The following is a 22,025-nucleotide window of genomic DNA, read 5'->3' as shown; positions in this document are numbered from 1 at the left end:
TAGTTGAATGATTTTTTATTTATTCATACAAAGTGGAAGATATTTAAGAGTGTTTAGAGTGAAAAAAATTGTATAATCTAATAATATATAGTTTGGGAGTTATTGAAAGCTTAGGTGTCAACAATCTACTACTTCCACAATAATAGGGACATGTGTCAAGTTATTAAAACTCATGAAATATTATATAGTCAAGCTTCTTAATCTTCATATAATAAACCTATATACAATATACAATTTAAAATACAAAATATAAAAGAAAAGAAAAAACAAACGTAACAACCAGCTAAAAAAAATTCGAATGATTTTTTTAACTTCGGTGGTCAAAAGTTTTGAATTTTGAATAAGAAATATAATAATATAATATTATATTTTGAATTAAAAATCCCACCGTTTAAGGTGAAAAAGAAACTTGAAGCATCCTCGCACCTGTCAATGCTTTAAAAACTCCGAATTGGATTTTGATTTTTTAACTAACACTGAATTTGTGGATTAGTTTAGATTTAGTCAAGTGGAAGTATTTGAGGTTAAAAGAGGCAAATTTAAAATACAAAATTTAAAAATAAAAACTTCATTACAAAAAACTTCATTACAATATTCTAGAATATATACTAACGTGGAAAAAAAAAACTTGAAGCATCCTCTCATAGTCTCATCGTAATCTAATCTAATAATATATAGTTTGAGAGTCATTGAAAGCTTAGGTGTCAACAATCTACAACTTCCACAATTGTAGGGACATGTGTCAAGCTATTAAAACTCATGAAATATTATATAGTCAAGCTTCATAATATTCATCTAATAAACCTATATACTATTTGAAATTCAAAATATAAAAGAAAAGAAAAAACAAACGTAACAACCAGCTAAAAAAATTTCGAATGATTTTTTTAACTTCGGTAGTCAAAAGTTTTGAATTTTGAATAAAAATTCTGATAATATAATATTATATTTTGAATTAAAAATCCCACAATTTAAGGTGAAAAAGAAACTTGAAACATCCTGGCACCTGGTCACATATCAATGCTTTAAAAACTCAGAATTGAATTTTGATTTTTTAACTAACTCTAAATTCGTGGATTAGTTTAGATTTAATCAAGTAGAAGTACTTGAGGTTAACAATGCACCTGATCTTATATTCATCATCTTTAACTCATAAAAAAAGAGGCAAATTTAAAATACAAAATTTAAAATAATTTAAAAATAAAAACTTCATTATAAAAAAAATCATTATCACACATTTCAGAATTCACGTTCTCCATCTCAAAAATTCTCAAACAACTATCTCTACTTCCCCTCAGCCATGACAGACCTCATATCAGATGTTTGTCTTTCAAAAGCAACAAGTTCCTTCGCTGCAAGGATATTACGTCTATGGACTCTACCTTCCTTTGACAATCCATCAGACATAGGTAGTATTGACATGGTATTGATGGATCATCAGGTATATTTACGAACTTTACAATTTTTTTCTTGAAAAATTTTCAAATATTTCAGCATATTTTTTTTTATAATTTACAGAGTTCTAAAATACAAGCATCAATAAAAGGCTTGACTGTCATTGAGATCTTTAATGACAAACTCATGGAAGGTGTGGTCTACCAATTTAGTGGTTTAGTTGTTTCGGGTATTATCGGAAAGTACAAATCAACATATCACTCTTGTCGTCTAAACTTCCAAGAAAAAACTACAGCTGTTGTGATTAAGGAAACAAACATCCCGATGTTTGGATTCTCATTCATTCCATATTCTCAACTAATCAACCTAAGTATTGATATGTTCAATAATTGCCAGGATGCTATGGCGATATGTAAGAAGATGGGCTTTCCATGTAGGATCACGCGCTTACCACTACGCCAAAACCAATTGGTGTTAGTGAGGGCGCAACGTTATTTCTTATAGCGTAGCAGACAGCGCCCCGTTTCGAATGCTACCTGCAGGCAGGATGCTGGCCCACCTGGACCCAACAATCCCCCCCCAGCACCTGCCAGCCAAACTAGCTGCACAGCATGCCTTCCGTGGGATTCGAACACGGGACCTGGCTCTGATACCACTTGTAGGATCACGCGCTTACCACTACGCCAAAACAAGAAATAACGTTGCGCCCTCACTAACACCAATTGGTTTTGGCGTAGTGGTAAGCGCGTGATCCTACATTCCATACCTTTTTATTACAATCACTTGCAATTCTAATTGGAAAGAAATCGCAGATTTTGTGTGTTCCATAAACCTAAAACCAGATGAGCGACCATATATAGTATGTCGAGTGTTCAAGATGAAGGTTGATAATCTCATTGCAGATCTTAAGAAGGAAAATATTTTTGGAGAAGTTGATGCAGGTCAGATTACTTACAAGTTTCATTAACTTACAATTATGTTAGTTAATTTTAGCTATATCTATTTCAAGTATTTATGCTACTAACACCTACAAAATAATTTCCTTGATTAAAATAGGAATGTACACAATTGAGTTCCAGAAGCGAGGTCTTCCGCATGCTCATATACTATTATGGTTACATGGTGAAAGCAAGCTTACCTCACATCATGATATTGACAAAAAGATATCAGCAGAATTGCCAGATCCACAATTATGCCCCAAATTGTATGATGTTGTTTCCACCTAAATAATGCATGGACCATGTGGTAAAGCTAATCCAACATGTGCATGCATGAAGAATGGGAAGTGTACTAAGTACTTCCCAAAGAAATTCCAGAATTCTACAACTATTGATGACAATGGGTATCCACATTATCGTAGAAGACAGTCTGGCATTAAAGTTCTGAAGAATGGAATTGAACTTGATAGCAGGAATGTTGTACCTTATAACCCAAAATTGCTAATGAGGTATCATGCGCATATTAATGTCGAGTATTGCAACAAGTCAAATTCCATCAAGTATCTGTTCAAATATGTTAACAAAGGATCAGACAGGGTCACTGCTGAGATTACAACAACTGCTGAATCATCTGGAAATAAACGTGTTGTTGACGAAATAGAGCAGTACTATGATTGTCGCTACCTTTCACCGTGTGAAGCAGTTTGGAGAACTTTTAAGTTTGAGATCCATGAAAGGTGATTATTTCATCAAAACACGCAGACCTAATAAGTCTTTGATTCTACTTATACTTTCATGGTTACTTTTAATTGTAGTATTGTATTCAACTTTACATAGGTTATCTTTGATGGCCTCATAAAATTACTAATTATTTCTTTTGCATTTGACATTCATCTCAGGTGGCCTCCGGTAAAAGGATTAAAATTCCACCTTGAGAATCAACAATCCGTTCTTTTTGGAGATCATGAAGACATTACGGATGTACTGGATAAAAAAGGACTATACCACAATGTTTTTGGCGTGGATTTGACCTACTCTGAGTTTCCAAGTAAATTTGTGTATAATGAAAAGTTCATAATATGGGAGTTGAGGAAACAAGGATACTCAATTAGAAGACTAACATATATTCCACCAGGTACCGGAGAATTATATTACATGAGGATGTTATTGGCTGTTCAAAGAGGATGCATTAGCTTTGAGAGCATAAGGACCGTAAAAGGGGAAATTCACAGTACTTACCAAAAAGCATGTTATGCTCTTGGGTTGTTGTCTGACGATAAACAGTACATTGGTGCTATCAGAGAGGCCAGTGAGCTTGGATCAGGTAACCAGTTAAGAGGGTTATTTGTTTCCTTGATCATAACAAATTCTATGAGCAGGCCAGACCATGTATGGGAAAGTACTTGGCAGTTATTGGCTGAAGGCATTGAATACTCATTACGCATGTCCCTTGATAGACCAGATAACATGCTAACTATATTAAAAATTCTTCTAATGTGTATTAATATGCATAATACTTTTTTTTTTGCAGATTTGATAATTGAAGAAACATAACTGAAGAAACAATGTCTTCTAAAAATTGACAACATTTTGCAATCTAATGGGAAGTCTTTGGCAGATTTTACATGCTTCTCAAATTATGACTTATCTGGGGTGGAACACTACCAGAATAAATTTGGTGTGGATGAGATGACATACAATAGTGAAGAAATGCAAGACATGCATGCAAACCTGGTGTCATCCTTAACTGATGAACAAAGAAAAGGTGCATGATGAAATCATGGGTGCAGTAACCAAATATTCAGGTATTTTTTACTTTGTCTACGGCTATGGAGGAACGAGAAAAACTTACATCTGGAAGACTTTATCAGCTGGCCTACGAGCAATTGGTAAAATTGTATTGAATGTCGCCTCAAGTGGAATTGCATCAACGGTAGGCAGAACGACACATTCAAGATTCCCGGGGGCAAAACGGCACATTCAAGATTCTCAATTCCCCTTAATATCAATGAAACCTTAACCTGTAAAGTTAGCAAGGGTAGCTTGAAGGCTAAGTTGTTGCAGCAATCTTCTTTGATCATATGGGATGAAGCGCCTATGTTGAACATATTTTGCTTTGAAGCTCTTGATAGGACACTCAAGGATATAATGTCATCTGAGAATCGAGCAAATGCCAATAAACCGTTTGGAGGTAAGGTAGTTGTATTAGGAGGGGATTTCAAACAAATACTCCATGTTATTCAAAAGGGGTCTAGACAAGATATAGTTACAGCAACTGTAAATTCTTCATATTTATGGGAAAACTGCAAAGTTCTTTCCTTGACAAAAAATATGAGGTTACTCAATACAAATGGACATCAAGATAATGATGATGTCAAATAATTTTCTGAGTAGATTCTTAAATTGGGAAACGGTGAATCAACACCCAATGATGACGGCAAAATGCTTATTGATGTTCCTCATGATATTTTTATTACTGATCCATCTGAACCGTTGCTCCAACTTATACAGTTTTTTTATCCAGATATGGTTTCTCATCTTACAGATCCAACCTTTTATCAAGAAAGAGCTATATTAGCCCTCACATTAGAATCAGTTGAAAAAGTCAATCAATATATTTTATCTTGCATTGAAGGGGAAGAAAAGAATATCTGAGTTGTGATTCTACTTGCAGATCTTATGAGGACAACGATGTTGAAGTTTCATGGTTAACCCCGGAGTTTCTACATGAAGTAAAATGTTATGGAATTCCAAATCACAAATTTGTGTTAAAGAAATGGGTGCTTGTCATGCTTCTAAGAAACTTAGACCAATCCTCTGGATTATGTAATGGAACTAGACTTTTAATAGAGGATTTGTGCCCAAATGTGATCGGTGCGACTGTTGTAACTGGAACAAATTCTGGCAAAAAATTTACATTGGTAGAATGAGTTTGATTCCCCAAGACTCTGGTCTTCCATTCAAATTTGAAAGACGACAGTTTCCATTGGCTGTTTGTTACGCAATGACCATCAACAAGAGTCAAGGGCAGTCTTTGAGCCATACCTTCCTAGACCAGTATTCACTCATGGTCAGTTCTACGTAGCAGTATCAAGAGTCAAAAGTAGAAAAGTGTTAAGAATCCTAATACTGGATGATGAAGGAAAAATTACCACTTCAGCAACAAATGTTGTCTACAGGGAGGTCTTTGAAAATATTTGAGGTTTGTTCTTTATCTAATATTTTTAGTCAATTGAAATTACTTTGTACTTTCAATATATCATATAATATGTTGCTATTTCTATTTGGTACTTGAATGATGAGATTCCAATTCAATTGTGTGATTCCTTTTATTTTTGTTGTTGAATATTATGATTGAAGGTTTGCAAGAGATATTGTGTGGCAAAATACTCATGGAGTCTTTCAGCCCGACAAATAACTGTGTTGGTAATAATAGTTTTACTTAAAAGCTGTTAGATGATTTCTACTATTGATTCTGATAATTTATTTGAAGTGCATATTGCTTTCATCCTATTTTGGAATCATATTAGTCAAATGTTATGATATTATATGTTCATATGATGCTTAAGCTATTACGTGTGGGAATACAATTGTTTATCACTACATACATGAAATTTCAAGCTACTTAAATATGCACTAATCTGTCATCTGACTACAAATATGTTATTATTTTAGTAATATATTTTTTTTTCTCTTAAATAAATAGTTTTAGTCCTAACCAGTTAGTGATGTAATTTTTATGGTGTCTCATTCTTTGCAGGTGAAGACTTATGAAAAAGAAAAAGAAAAAATGTCACTTCATCAAAAAAAAAAAAAATCAAAGGCATTTTTACATTGCTATTATTTATTTTATAATGAATTTTCCAGTTCAAGTGATTTTCACATTTTAAGGATCTTTCCAAATCTATTTGTTATGTAATTTGGTTCATTATATCTCTAATTAAAATACTATTTTAGATGTGGGTTATTTCAGATTTCAACGTTACGTCAATTTGGATGAAATTTATCTTATATTTTATTACTTTGTTTTTAACTCATGATGATCAACGGATGCAAGATTATACCTATGAATATAATACACACATGATTCTGTGTATGACAGTGTCTTCTCTAAAACCAAAGTAAAAAGTAAACATAACCAAAACATACCTAAATGTAACTCGACTCGGTTAAAACAAAAAGACCATATAAAAAACTTTATTTATTGCTCTTAACTTCATTTTAATTTCTTTTTCCATATTATTTCATCCGTGCGACGCACGGGTTCGGATACTAGTGTTTTCTAATAGCGAACAATTACAACTTTTAATAGTAAATGCTATATTTTTACTGCTAAAAATTTGTATGTGTATATTGCCTCTACCATGTGATTTCCGATATCCATTGATCACAAGATGGTCCTTCAAGGAAATATCAATGTACTATTCAACCAATGTTTTATAAATCAATGACAAACCAAATATAAAAAAAATAAATTTTTTAGGCTTAATCCTCAAATTAGTCCCTGTCTTTGTCTTGCCGTCTGATCTAAGTTCCTCACCGGAAAAATTTGTGCAAAAGATCCTCTTTTTTGTAAATCGTTTGGAGTAAGTCCTCGCCGGAGCGCGGAGCTCCGCGAGTGATGAAGTGGAACGCTGACCGGGCTAAATGAGGTGACATGGATTTAAAAAATAAAAAAGAAAATTACACATCAGAAAATTAAATTTAATTAAGAAAAATAAATTAAATCAAAAACCCAAACTAAATTAAATTCAATTACACATCATAATTTTTTTTCTATTTCCAGAAAATCAAAATATCATCTCCTTCTTCATTATCTTTATCATCTCACCAACATCTTCATCTTCTCCATCCCATCATCTTCATCTCATTTTTTCAATACCCAAATTAAAAAACCAAGATCTAGAACCTCAATCTTAAAATTTTTACTAACAACTCAATCTTAAAAATCAAACGCCAAATAACATTCCAGATTCCCATACATATTCTTCAAAATTCAGAAAATCAACCAAAGAAAGAACCTGAACAGAACCCCAATTTCAGAGCATATGTTTCATCATTTTCATCTCTAAAACCTAACAATCTCAAATGAGCATAACCAGCCAAATAACATTGGTAGAAGCAGTGCGTGCGATGGTGATGGGCTCGGAGGAGATCCCCAACTCAGATCTCCATCGATCTGCTCTGTCCTAGTTCGAGAGAAGACCCATCGTGCTTTCGGGAGGGGTGGTGGTGGCCAAGCCGTGAGTGGTGGTGGCGGCGGTGGCCATGGAAGAAGAAACCCAGAAGATTGAGACCCATAAGTGGTGGTGGTGGCCAAGAATCTCGTTCGAGAGCCCTAGAACCACACCCACCACCTTCAGTAACTTCAATTAATCCCAAATGGTGTTTACAGTAACTCTTGAATCGTTCTCTTTGTGAAATCTGGAAAATCTGGGCGTGGGTTTTTTCTTCTTTTGGGATGAAAGGAAATAGAATTAGGGTTCTTTGTGATGGTGATGTTGAAAGGGTTTATGAAAGGAGAAGATGAAGAAGAAGAAGATGGAGGAGGAGGAGGAGAGGAAGCAGATGGGGAAATTGGGGAAATTGATGTTTTGTGTCAAAATTCATATCGTGGAGCGTTGGGGAATTGGGGAAAAATAATCAGATCGTGGAGCATTGGGGAAATTGGGTCAAATTATTTTTGTTTTTTTTCGTTCCATCGGAAAACTTCAAATTATTTTTGTTAATTAAATTAAAATGTCATATATGTTATTTTAATTTTTTTTAAATTCCACGTAGGCACTATTGACACAGTCAGCGTGACACTTCATCACTCGCCGGAGCCCCGGGCTCCGGCGAGGACTTGCTCCAAACGATTTATAAAAAAGAGGATCTTTTGCACAAATTTTTCCGGTGAGAGACCTAGTTCAGACAGCGAGACAAAGACAAGGACCAATTTGAGGATTAAGCCAATTTTTTAACACTGATTTCAATTCTATATACCCTTCGGTCTCTGAGTCCTCTCCACTCCAATCACGTTGAGGATGCCGGTGACAATTGTGATGGCGAGGTTGGAGGAGGGTATGGGCAGAGTGGCTGAGGTGGACTCTAATGAAGTTACAATAGTTGTGCCGAACATTCGTCGCAATTGTCGTGGTGTGTCCTTACAGCAGAAGATGGTGGCAGTAGGAAGAATCGACTTAATGCTGCTATACTCACTCTTTCACATATACATTACTCAACATGTTTGGTAACTTAGCTAAAAGTTATTAATATAAGTGAATCTCTCTCCCTTCCCATATATGTATCATTGATACTTAACTTTCTTTATATGCTATACTTAAAGTTGGTCCCCTAGATAAAAAAAAAAAACTTGTCTCCGCCACTAATAACTAATAACTAGATAATTGAGTTTCTTTAGCATTTATTTCATGATTTGATCTTTGAGTGGTGTATATGAAAAATAATTTGTTAAAAAATGTCTCTCCAGTTAACATGGTCTTTGAGTCTCGAGAGTTTTAGTCTCATGACAAGTGAAATAGTGAGTAAAAAGTTTGGCCGAAATCAAGTTTTTATAAGGATTTTAGATTTTTTTTTACTACATCGAAAAGTTAAATTGCACCCGCCAATGATGGATCCTTGAACCTCCCCACCCAATCCAACCCAACCCAAATGTCTCGTAGCTCTTACCACTTGAACTATCATTCAGCTACAAGATTTTACAATTTGTTCCAGAAGTTCAAAGTCAATTTAATAAATGTCACCCTTTTACCCATTGGGCAAGTGCTGGCGGTTCATCCATAAAACAAAAACTGTCCACTTTGAAGACTCCACTCCACTCTAGTTTGAAAAAAATCCCCTCTTCTTCTTCTTCCTCTACCTTTCCCGGGGGAAAAAATGCATCATCGGAAACGCAAATCTCAAGCTCCCGCCGTGCTCCACCGCTTGTTCCGGGATCGAGCACGAACCCTCTTCGACACCATCATTTCCCTGCTCCCTTCTCCTCGTCCTTCGCCGGAGCTTTGCTTCTGCAACCGCCGTCGCTGCCTTGGCTGCGCCGCCGATGCCAGAGCCTTCCTTATCAGACCTGATGATCCCGCCGATTACCGCAAACTGCTCACCAAGTGCTACGTCGTCGTTTCGGAAAATGCTCCTCCTGTTCGGTTTTTCATTGCTCAGTTTCTTTGCCCCCAAATTGAGGTATTGTTTGGAAAAAAAAGTACCTTTTTCCCCTTTTTTGATTCCCATTTCGCATTTTAAGAGATGTGTTTATAATGTGTTTTGAAACTTGCACGTTTTCACGTTATGGAAAAAAGTGATTTTTTTTTGGAAAAAAAGATTCTGGAATGAACTATTTGGAATGAAGTATTTTTGGAGGTTTGTTTATCACACCTGCTATCAAATACTAGGAGAGTGTGTGTTTGACATACCAACAAGGTTTCGGCTCCTTAAGCATCTAGTCCAGAGTTTGATCCCTGGGCGGTGTGTATAAAGCGAGAGAGGCGTACCCGTGATCTCCTAACCTTGAGGAGATTAGTCTCATGAAGGATGTGGATACATTAGAAACTAAAAGAAAAGAGTGTGTGTGACAAAGCTTTTAAATAAATTTATCTCCCTAGAATAGAATAATCTTTTTTGTTTATACAAGGAGCTTGTAGAAGATGAAAGAGCCTTTTAACAATTTGACCATTTACCTTTATTCAATTTTTTTGTTTTTTATATTTTTTAATTTATTAGAAAGATGAAACACTTTATCATTTCTGATGCTTTCTAATAAGGGTTTTGTTTATTTATATATTTGGAGATTTAATGAAAACTTCCTTTGGCAAGAGTTCCTTTTTGCTTAAGATATGTGTTTGAAGTAGTTCATTGATTTGTAGAATTATAGAAGTTCTATTTTCCTTCAGTATTGGGGATTGGTTTTATTGTTGAATACTGTATGTAGTTATACTTTAGGAATTTATGATTTTGATTTTCAGGTTGTAAAGAGCACCATTGAAATGTTGTATCAAAAAGGTGCAGCCAAGTCTAATGTGTTGTGCGCTGGTTATTATGATAATGTAAGAAGCTGCTTCTCTTCTTTTCTCCGTTTAGTGCTATACAGCTTTTTATTTGTGTTGTGTTAGTACTTCTTTTTGTTCTCCAGTTGTTTCAGATGCTTTTTTTCAGTTATAAGGGTATTCTTATGCTGTATTTGTTTCTAACGAAAATAGAAGGAATGATAATGGGTGCAAGGGAAAAGTGATGGAAGAAGGAATCTATTATTGTTTTGTAGACAGGAAATGAGGGGAGGGGGGGAGGGATTATTTTTATGCTTTGTTTGAATGCAGCTGTGAAAATGAAATAAAAGAATATAAGAGAAAAATGGGCCAATTTTTAAGTAGTTTGGATTGAGAGAAAAAGAAAGTGAAATGAAAGTAATGAAAATGAATGTGATAGATAATTGCTTTTTTTATCCTTCACATATAAATCTTCACAGATTCACATCTCATTATTAATATTTAATAATAATATATCATTACTAATTAATTAAGGATACATTATTATTATTTTCATTTTAAGATGTAAAATTAATTTAATTTAAGAATATTAAAATCATATTCAATATGCATTATTGAAGGGTATATAAGAGATTTCATACTATCTCACCCTCACATTCTAGTTTTCCTATTAAAGTCTGGTGGGAAGTAGTTTTTTTCATTTTATTTAGGGTTATATGTTTTTGGTCCCTACAAAATAAGGAAATATTGATTTTGGTCTAAAAATGTTTATTTTAAATATATCTCCAATTTATGAAAATACCCATGGTCCTGGGAGGATCAATACCTAAAGAAAAAATTATTTTGAAGGACTACTTCTTTAGTAATTTTCAATCCTTGAATTTTGGTTTTAGTCCCTCTTTGGGACTCAAACATGTACTTCCAAAATTTAGGATATATTTCAGAGAAAATATTGTCGAGGGACCAAAACCAATGATTTGCTATTCTGTTGGTACTCTTTTTTTGTACTGATGAATAAAATTGAAATTATTTCCACAGCCTGTTTTTAAATTTTAATCAATATCATTGAGTAAAACTTAAAGATTAAATAAATATTTAAAAACTAAAAAAAATTTAAAAATTAATTTTAAATACCTTAATTTAGTATGCTTTAAAATTTTAAACGTGAATTACAAATTATTTTTGAAAATTTATTTTAAAAGGGTAAAATAGTAATTGTGCAAACATTATTTTCACTTTTTTCATTCTCTTTTTTTTTAATCCAAACAATTTTATAATCACTTCATTCTCTGCTATATTCTTTCCGCTTTATTCTTTCCTTTCATTTTCACCTACATTCAACAGAGTATTAATGTTGCGTTAGATACTTGTAGAGGTTGTGATGCAGCAGGGTTTCATTAAGTTCTCCCTAGAATCCTAGAGTGATTTGTTTTATTATTTCTTGACCTGTTGATCCTGAAATATTTGACTAAGTTTATGAACCCTTAAATGCTGTGAGACTGCGTACTGTTATATCATTATTAGCCTGTCTTTTTTGAATTGATAGGTAAGGATGTCAAAGTGTTTACAATCTCCAGCTTCCCATTACTCTGTGATGTGATTCACGGATATTCCGGATTTATTTATCGTGCACACTAATTCACTTCACTGACTTTAGTTGACTAATGAGTTTCGAGTTTGACATATAATTTGTTAAATAACCTGCGAATTGAGAGTTCCTTTTAGTCCGTTGATGATCTAAGGATGAAATGATGTTAGAGTAATAAATTCTTATTAAAACACTAATTTGATTTACTCTATGTTTTCATTTTAGAGGGCGGTTACTGGTTATACGTACATCTATATTTTTTATCTCTTTGTTCCTCAGTCTCTCAACTATTTTATGCATCCCAGCATGTCTATAGGTACATGTGTGCGTCTTAATTTGTTGATTTCACAATGTTGTTTATTTGCAGAGTAAATGTTCAAGCCCTATTGTGGAGCTTTTATCCAGTGCATCTTGGTGCCTTCTGTTAAGTAGGGTATGTGATGTTAAGTTTTTCTTAATAATAATTTCTTTATTTGAAGCTATTTTATTTTTTTATTTATTTTTTACCAAAATTTGGAAAATTTTCTTTTTTGCATCCCTGCAGGTTGGAGATGATTTTATGGTTTACCTACTGAAGAATACGTCAATATTCTTGCCAGCTCCCCAAAGGAAACACCACCAGGTTGGAGGTCCTCCGATCAATCGTCGATGCTTTGATATGCTCAAGAGTTCATCAGAGTTTGACTGTCAGCATCGTTCGCTTCATGACCGCGGTAATAAAAAGTGTCTGTCTACATATTGTGATTTCAGTGAACATACTATCTGTAGCCAAAGATGCAAACCTAGGCACTTGACGGATCACAATTCTCTGCAGTTTGGTTTCCAACTGCAGATGTTATTAACCAATAACCATAGATTATTTTTTGCAATGCAATAGAATGTAAATCAAAATATAAGTTAAAATACAATGGAGGGTGAGAGATGAAACTGTCACAGACACACTTCCTCAAGTAATGTCTAAAAAATAGGATATCAGAGGACAATATATATTTTTAGTTGCGAGCTTGGCCGGTTAAGTTTCTAAGATGTATCCCAATTTTATGTGGCTTGTATCCAACCCAATAAAAAACAATTTTAATATCAGTCTCCTAATGAGAAGTGTTCGACACATGTCATAGAAGTGTCAGTTATGTCTGACACATCAACACGTAAAGAAGGAGAAGCATATGTGCTTCACACCCCCTCTCTATGGTTTTTGTTATTGCTATTAAGTATATGCATCCAGCATGTTTAAATTCATCTTGTTTCTTAAAGCTTGTACGGTTTTGTTGTTCATTTAGACTTGTATTCCTATGTTCAATTTGTTGTAATTTCAAACACTTGGTTAATAGTATAATCATTGATTAAAATTACATGTCTAGTCACTTAAATTATTAGTTTAAAGGCAAGTTGTTTACCATATCCATTGTACATTAGTAACTGGATAAACTCATGAATCACTGAGCCTTGAATCATTTTCTTCTTCATGTTTCTCCTCTTATTCTTTTTTAATGTTATGGCTGTTTTGTGGTTTCTTTCCTAACAAATTATGTGTCATGAGTGTGTGAGCAACATTACTTATGAAGAATACAGAACATCCTTCTGAATAATGGTTCTGTTTGCAACAGGTGTGCAAAAGAGAAAAAGAACTCATGTTGATGATGCAACAGTGAAAAAACAAAAGTGCCATGTTTCTTATAGTACCAATGCTCCTGTTGTTGGCCTTACAAGTAATCTTGGATTTAGAGGCAAGCCTTCAATGCAACTGAACATGCATCAAGAGAGCAGTTGTTATGATGTCAGTGTCTCTGAAGCTCCTACGTCAACACAAAATGGAAAGCCAGACTTGAATTGTGTTACCAGGCTCGGAAAGCATTCTAGGCCATTTTGTTGGCAGAGGCTTAGACGCAAAAAGAAGAAGCAGATAACCTCTGAGGAAAACAGTGCCAATACACATTGCAATTTGCTTCCTACAAATACAGATTGCTTGCATGCTTGTTTAAAGCATCACAACACCAGCTTAAGCTATCATGAAAAGGTAATAAATTATTTCTGTGAAATTTTGTGAAAGCCACTTACAAACTTTTGTCTTGAAATTTTCGTACATATAAGATGCTTTTCTGTATCAAACATTTAAGTTGTATTCATCATTTGATCTACTCATTTATTAACTTTAACTATCATCATTTCTAAATACTACTTAGCGTTTGATTTGATAGCCTTCATACTAATTGATAGTTGTGAACGAAATTGATAAGCTGTTGTTTCACTGTAGTTTAATGCACTGTGGAATTATATTAGTTAATAATTGTTTTAACCATACAGGTATTTTCAAATTACAGCCAAGTGATATAATGTAGACATATACAAAAATTTAAATCACTAGAGACATGTTATTGTAATTTTGTATTATAATTTATACTATCTCATCTATTTCCATTATATTTGATCACATTTTTTCTCCCTTTATACTTTTTGTTTTAATATGTTAATTGTCAATTGAATCACGTAATGTTGTTATAAAATGTTAGAATAATGCATATTTGCCTGCTTGCTGTTACCATTTGCAACATTAACAACATGTCTCCACCTCATGGAATCAGTTCCTCTCCAGCTAAGTGGGGCTTGTTATTGAAATAGTGATTCTCAAGATCCAGAATTTGGAATGTATTGTAGCATCTGGTTGAAGCCAGTAGCTCCAAGTAACTTGCAAGACATAAACATGCAATAAATGTCTAGAAAGTTAAAATTATCTATGACTGGCGTAATTAGGTGCTGCATTTTGTTTTGTTTGTTTTTTATAAAGGAAATCCATTTAGATAGAAAGTAATTCAAAACTGGATAATGATCTTCCCAATCTTACAAAGTGACATCAGAAAAGGGAAGAGGAAAAGGCATCAACTGAAAAGATCTACTCAATCCTTTTGCAAGGATGCCCTAGAAACACCCTTTAAGATCTCATGTGCAGAGCTCACAGAGAAGCAAGAAAACTACCCAGTCACAACAGAGATAATTATCATTTTTAGATATTATTTTCTCTACAATAAAAAGAATAACATTTTTTTTGAAGTTATGAAATGTGTTTGTGATAAAGGGGGAGGAGTAGTGGTAGTGGCATACTGTCATGTTGATGGTAAGTTATGTTACCCAAAAATACTAATGCTGAAGTACAAGAGGAAAGTGTAGGGTTCATGTCAATTTTTATCAGCTGCAATTTATACCTTTTCAATTTTGTTTCAGTGGGCATAAATTGTCTTGCAGATACAATTTTGTCTTATAATCACATATCCTTTATATGTTGTTTAGTTGCAGAAGTTGGGGCAATGCTCTTGCTGTTCAATCTTGCAATCTCCCTCAGCTGTTCCTAGGAGGACTGATATCAAAAGGCAATCCATCTTTTATAACTTGGAGTCTTCACTCTCAGTGCTTCCAAAGAAACGTATCCACCAAAGAGTTTTTAATTTGTCATTGTGTATGTGTCGTCGTGTCCCTCCTTGAAATGCGATACTTTTTTTTATTCCCATCTTTGGTGCTTTCTATGGAAATACTCTTCATGTTTTCAAGCACAAGAGAAGTTTTAGGAGCTCTTCCAGAATCACTTGCACTTCTTCACATTCTTGAGAGACAGTATTATAATATTATAAAGGTCTGTTTCTCCTTCTGCTATGTTAAAGTGCATATAGATTTCCTTCACGAATTATCTTCAGATATTTTATATTCCTTAAGGCCAAATTTGGCTTGCTCGAAGAATCTCATTAGCCATATTTTTGGCTTCTCAGATGTAAATGCTATTACTCAGTCAGTGCCATGTTCCCACAACTGTGGTTCATGTCTAATTGACTCTGCATGCTTGTAAGTTCACTCAGGCCCTTTTTATTATAGTGCATTCGTGGGTATGAATTTTTACGACACTTTGAGTTAATTACTTACAAGGTCCCCAGTTTATGCCCCGTATTTTGTGCTCCGAGTGCATGTGAAGTGCCTTTTGCTTTGCAGTCTCCCCAGTCATCTTTCTGCTTTGGAATTTGGACTTATGTTGCAAGACTGATGTAATCGTGTAAAATTTCCCCACAATTGTTCTTCACTTTGCTTTGAGGTTCCTTTTAGAGGGATTTGAAAACCAGTGGTTCATGTGAAAGGAGTATCTAGTACCTGGAAGTTGAATATTTAATTATTTATTACTTCATTCGAAGGGTTTCTGAAAAAAATAAGGTTTTAGAGGGTTCTTGATTACTGCCTACTGTAACTCCTGAATTACCCTAGTCAGGGAAGAAATGAAAAAGAGAAATGTTGTCACATGATTATTTCTATGAAATTCTGATGAATTCCTGATGTGGTTCCTTGAATATAAAATGAAATGAAATATGTATGGACTTGGTCTAGAAGCAGTTGGAGCCTTGGAGGAATTAACAAACAAGCCCAAAATTATCCAAATTCTTATTAGTCGAATTCATGAAACAGCTCAATTCTCTAAGACAGATAATAAGCTTTTGTAAGTGTTCACATTCAAATTCAATGATAAAGCCTATATTTCTTGCAACTTGTAATTTTTGCAATGCTTTTTGTAGGTATCATTCCCTACTTAAGTGGTTTAAGGATGTCATTCCTAGGACACAGTCTTGCAAGCATGAAAAGTTCTTGGATAAGCATTGTGCTGTTCCATCATTGGATCAACATAAAATTGGAAAGTCTAGCTCCAAACTTAAGGTATTTTCTTTCCTTTATTATATTAAGTTTTCACAATTGGCTGGTTCAAAAAGTTTCTACTACATTGATGAGGTTATAATAAGCGATACCTAGAATTCTCTTTTAAAGTGCATATGTACATTTTACGTTCAGGGTGATTATTGGACACATACATAGTTTAAAGAATTTTATTTTTTCCTACGAAATATAATTCAATTACTTATTCATCTTCAAATAAATATGTGGTCCTTATCAAAGATAAATTCTTACTACAGGACAATGCATCAGGGTCAAATGTGCACAAGACATCTCAGGAGTTTGGTAATAAACTTTGTGCAGATACCATGGAAGCAATATATTCACAGCGTGAGGCAGTTAAGTCATACTGTTCAAAAAGTCAAGTGGTATCTTTCATATGGGCTGTTTCTAGAAGTTTACTTCCTTCTGAATTATTAGGTACGCCTCCTAATTGGAGAATAATGAGGAGAAATATTTCCAAGTTCATACACTTACGGAGATTTGAGAAATTCCCTTTGAAATTATGTATGCATGAACTGAAAATGTCAAGGTTTCCGTTCCTATCTAATAAATATTTCTTGAGTAGTCGAAATTCTTGGATTCTGAAGTATTTAGAAGAACATAATAAAGTTCTTCATAAAGAATTCAGAAGTTGGAATGATACTGTTCATGTTGTCAAACGTAAGCTTCTGGAGAAGTGGATCTTCTGGTATTTCTCATGTTTGGTTGTGCCTTTGGTGCAAGCAAACTTTTATGTTACTGAAAGTGAGCATGGGAAACAAGATATTTACTACTATCGGAAATCAGTTTGGGAAAAGTTGACTAAAAGCACTATTGCTTGCTTCGGCTACTGGAAATACAGTTACCTGGATGATGTGGCTGTACGTGAAATTATTAAAGATAGACCATTTGGATTTTCAAAGCTCAGACTTCAACCAAAAGAAAATGGAGTGAGGATGGTAGCAAATTTAAAACGTTCATCCATATTCCCATTGCCCGTGTCCACTGTGAGACTTAAGCATCGTAGAACAAAAAGGAAATCGGGACAGCGGGAAATCAAGTTTGAAAATTTTCAACCTGTGAATTCTGTTTTACGGGATGCCCACACGGTTCTTAAAAGCATTCAGTTCAAGGAGCCTCAGAAGCTAGGTTCTTCAGTATTTGACTACAATGATGTCTATCGGAAACTATGCCCATTTTTGGTTAGCCAGAAGGGATTGGCATCTACTTCTGGTTTATTCATTGTCACATCTGATGTACTAAAAGCCTTTGATTCTGTTGACCAGGACAAGCTCCTTGAAATTATGAAAGATGTTCTTCCGAAAAATGAATGTTTTATTATTAAACAGTATGATCAAATTATTTGCACGAAGAAATCTTTGTGGGTTCAACAGAAATTTACAATGTGGGATGAAAACTATTCACAATTCACTCCTTTTGCTTCCTTTCATTCCCAGCACGGTGTCTTTGTTAATCAGGTATCATTTCTCTTTTTTTTTTCTAATTGGCATATGAGAAAGTATCTTTTGCACCCTCTATCATCCTCAGTTTTGTTTTATTATGTCTTGTAGTATGTTTAGCTATTCAAATCTAAGTGCCTTGTACTGCCAATTATGATATTTCTTGTCCTATCTATGACCTATATTGTTTGAAATTTGTATTTTCCATTGAGTGGGTAACATGTAATGTATCTCAATTGAAATTTTGATGATTATATCTTTGTACCCAGATTTTAGCTGACTAAAACACTATGCCACCTCTTTCAATCTGAAGTTTTGTTTTTTTTTTTGTTAGTTTAATTCAATGAATTCAAGTTTCGTTGGCCCAGGCCGTGACAGAGACCTTTTAGAAATCCAGTTTTGGATTTGAAGTATCCTTGTATATTTTGTTAACATTGTTCAAGTGTCACCATTTAGTGATGCATTATGTTGGGAACCCAGAAGATTGATAGAAAGAATTAAAATAAAAGCACTATTTTTCCTTAGTATGCCTTATGCCTCATCTAGGCCTGGTAGTGGTATACGTTTTGGTGCCTTTTTGCCTAGAAAGTTTTGTTGCGGATACTTCACTAGTTCAATTCATATTAACTCCTATTGACATTGATAATTTCCATTCACTTTCTTTTGTTGATTCCTAACCTCATATATGGTACGATTAACCCTGATATCCTCTAACTTTTTTATGCTTGATACAAGTAGCAAACCCTTATACATGAAATAAACAACACCAGCCCCAAGAAATTCTAATTCTTGGTAACATTGTTGGAGCTTCATCCTTCTTCTATGTACATATGTTTCCAAAATATGGAGCAGGTCTAAAATCTGAGCTGCTTGGAGGTATGTTTTAAAAAGGGTAGTTAAGAGTCTAGTGTTGTAATGACAACTTGCACATGTTCATGGGTTAAAACCCTGAAAGTTTTAACAAGTAACATCATTGGAAGAATATAGTTGATATATCTAAGGGGGTAAACCTGCTTAATTTCCTAACTATGAATGTCACTCAAGCTACAATATTTTATCCGTGCTTTACTTTCTAAGAAGATATTGGGGTAAATTCTCTAACTAGATGATTATTTAGAATTAAACAGTTATAGTGAAAAAAAACTCCAATTCTAAGCTCAATTTATCTTTTATTATGTCCTAGGAGCGGAGGCAGCGTGTGAAAAAGGAAGAATTGTTTTCAAATCTTACAGAGCACATGAAGCACAATGTGTTACGGTTTGATGGAAAATTTTACTTGCAAGGTGTTGGTATTCCCCAAGGAGGGGTTTTGTCATCTTTGCTTTGCTCTTTCTTTTATGGACATTTGGAGAGCCATGTGATATTTCCATTCCTTGAAAAAACACTTGAATCTCGAAGTTGCGAGGAGGATAATGCGCAGACCAATCGCGATGGCAAATTCTCATCGCCTGGTTACCTGCTAATGCGATTTGTTGATGATTTTCTTTTTATATCTACCTCAAAGAAGCAGGCAGCTAGCTTTTTCTCCCGGGTGCAAAGAGGATTTCGTGGTTACAATTGCTACATGAATGAGACGAAGTTTGGTGCAAACTTTGATATAGAACAGATGTCTGGTTCCGCAATGAACCGGGTTTATGCGGGCAAAGATGGCGCTACTTCATTTGTTCGATGGAGTGGCCTTCTCATCAATTGCTCCACTTTGGAAATTCTGGCTGACTACACAAGGTTAATCTTGATTTAATTTTTTATTTATTTATCCTATTAGAATATAATGTGTTTAACTGTTATGAGCATGTTCAGAAGACACATTTCTCCTGTATTTGTTGATTGTTGTCTGTGGAGTTTGACGATATTTTCAGGATTTTGTTATGAAAATGTATAAACAGGTTCAATGTAGTGATAAATGGAACTTAACATTTAATGTTGTCATGTCATCTCAATCTGATTTACTACTCTGAAGGCTATTTTAGAGTTAAGTATTATGCACCATGTGAATCTGTTTTTGTTCTCTAATGATTAGTTAACTATGCTGAACAGGTACTTGAATAACCATTTAAGCTCAACGCTTACTGTTTGCTGGCAAGGTAAACCAGGCATTCATCTGAAGGAGAAGCTGCGACTCTTTCTAAGACCCAAGTGCCATCCAATATTCTTCGATTCGAATATCAATTCAGATGCTGTTGTTAGACTGAACATTTATCAAATTTTTTTGATATCTGCAATGAAGTTTCATTGTTACATTTGTGACCTATCATTCGTCTGCAAATTTGACAAAAGATTTTGTTCAGAAATTATTCAGAGTTCTCTGAGGTACGGATACAAGATTCATGCAGTTGAATCAGTTCTAGTATATTGTTGATTTGATTGACTTTTCTCAATGAACCAATGCTATATGTATCAAATGATTATGTGTTTCTTTCTGATTACTAAGAGTCTGTTTGATTTACTGCTAGAAAGTATGAAAAAATGGGAAAATAACACATCCCAAGTGCCTCGACATGTGCTATTTTCCCATTTTCATACTTTCCAATAATAAATTAACGGGCTCTAAGACTCTGGGCATTACAACCATTAGTCAAACATGTTTTCTTTCACGATCAACTGCCAGATACATGTACCGGCTGATTAAGAAAAGGATACGATCTGTGCATCGTCAATCCGGTATCCGGCCAATTCTCAAGTTGGAGAAGGAAGAAGTGGAATGGCTCGGGTTACATGCTTTCGTACAAGTACTGAGGCGGAAGCAATCGCGTCATCGGCAGTTGCTGGCAGTTCTGAGGTCAATGTTGTCATCACATAGGATGTCCGAGGGAGTGTCACCTGAACTGCAGTATGCAACAAATGCTGAAAATTCTTCTTTGGTATGGGACATAAAATATTAGTTCCAAAAGGTTAGTTCTGATGATGATTGAACTTATAGCAAAAGTGATAACTTTAGTTTAAAAAGTTATTACATTCCCTCTCCCACATGCTGGGGGATATAGAAATATTTTGTACCTAGTGCCGAATTTGATCATTCTTTGAGAAAAAAGATTATAGCAAAAGTGAGTACTTAAGTTAAATAACTGCAAACATTTTTCATTCCAAGTGAAAAATTATTCAATAATCTATTTTCACAAATTTAGCATGGTTAGACCTGCATGCATAAGAGACAATTCAGTTACGATCAATGAAGATTCAGTTATTGGTATGTAGATAGAATGAATAGTCTGACTTGTTATGTTCTATTTTCTTTCACCAAAAAAATGTATTCTTTTTCCTACCTTATATCTTGTTTGTTTTGTTTTTAGTATACACCAAACATATCAGAATTCAGCTGCTCTATTTTGTTCTGTTCTAGTTTGTTTACCACATGCTCTTTGACTTTAGGGTCTGTATAGTTTGAGATTTTTTTCTCTTTCATTATTACAAAAATATCACCTTGTTTACCAAAGATTAAGTATCATATTTTTAAACATCTGGACATGAAATAAATGATTAAATGTACACAGTCATCCAATTGAATTCCGTCACATTAGAAATTTTGTTTCAATTAAAATTTAAAACGAAATTCATAATTGCATGCTGTGAATGGTTGTCATAATAAAAATCAAACTAAAGGAATTGTGCTTGTACAATGAGGGAACTCGGAACTCGGTAGTTACTGGGAAGCTAGGGCAGAAATTGAACTCGGCACTTGGTAGTTCTGCCTCCGTTGCAGCTCATTCTGCCTCCGCTGCTGCTGCTTGCGTTGTCTCATACTGCTACTTTTTAGAAGCGCATTTTCTACGATAATCATCCATTTTTCTGTGATTCTCCTCCAAGAATCGATCAATTGTTTCGATAATTCTTTCCATAGTTTTTGCTAGGGCTTCCATTGGTTTTCTGTGTGATATAAAAGCACCTAGATCGGTGGTGCTTTGATACCAATGATAGCTTTAGAAAAGAAATAGGAAGAGAGAAAGAGAGAAAAGATCATTAGATTACTGAATTATAGTCC

The 22,025-nt window shown here is 34.3% G+C and overlaps 2 protein-coding genes across 2 annotated transcripts; both read left to right on the top strand.

Moving 5' to 3' along the window:
• Nucleotides 1–2,624: 2,624 nt before the first annotated feature.
• LOC130743658 (uncharacterized) lies at nt 2,625–4,988 on the top strand. Its single transcript, XM_057595891.1, has 5 exons — nt 2,625–3,070; nt 3,233–3,657; nt 3,952–4,098; nt 4,363–4,610; nt 4,728–4,988. Exons 1-5 carry the CDS (start codon nt 2,625–2,627, stop codon nt 4,986–4,988), a joined length of 1,527 nt encoding a protein of 508 aa, XP_057451874.1.
• Nucleotides 4,989–9,015: 4,027 nt separating this feature from the next.
• Nucleotides 9,016–21,216, top strand: LOC130747184 (telomerase reverse transcriptase). Its single transcript, XM_057600036.1, has 12 exons — nt 9,016–9,515; nt 10,295–10,375; nt 12,271–12,336; nt 12,448–12,616; nt 13,511–13,920; nt 15,189–15,321; nt 15,590–15,734; nt 16,451–16,589; nt 16,844–18,064; nt 19,230–19,771; nt 20,084–20,356; nt 20,655–21,216. The coding sequence occupies exons 1-12, from the start codon at nt 9,213–9,215 to the stop codon at nt 20,926–20,928; spliced, it is 3,756 nt and encodes a 1,251-aa protein (XP_057456019.1). The 5' UTR covers nt 9,016–9,212; the 3' UTR covers nt 20,929–21,216.
• Nucleotides 21,217–22,025: the final 809 nt, after the last annotated feature.

This window comes from Lotus japonicus, chromosome 3, assembly GCF_012489685.1.
Source record: "Lotus japonicus ecotype B-129 chromosome 3, LjGifu_v1.2".
NCBI lineage: Eukaryota > Viridiplantae > Streptophyta > Magnoliopsida > Fabales > Fabaceae > Lotus > Lotus japonicus.
This window is presented reverse-complemented; position numbering and strand designations above follow the sequence as displayed.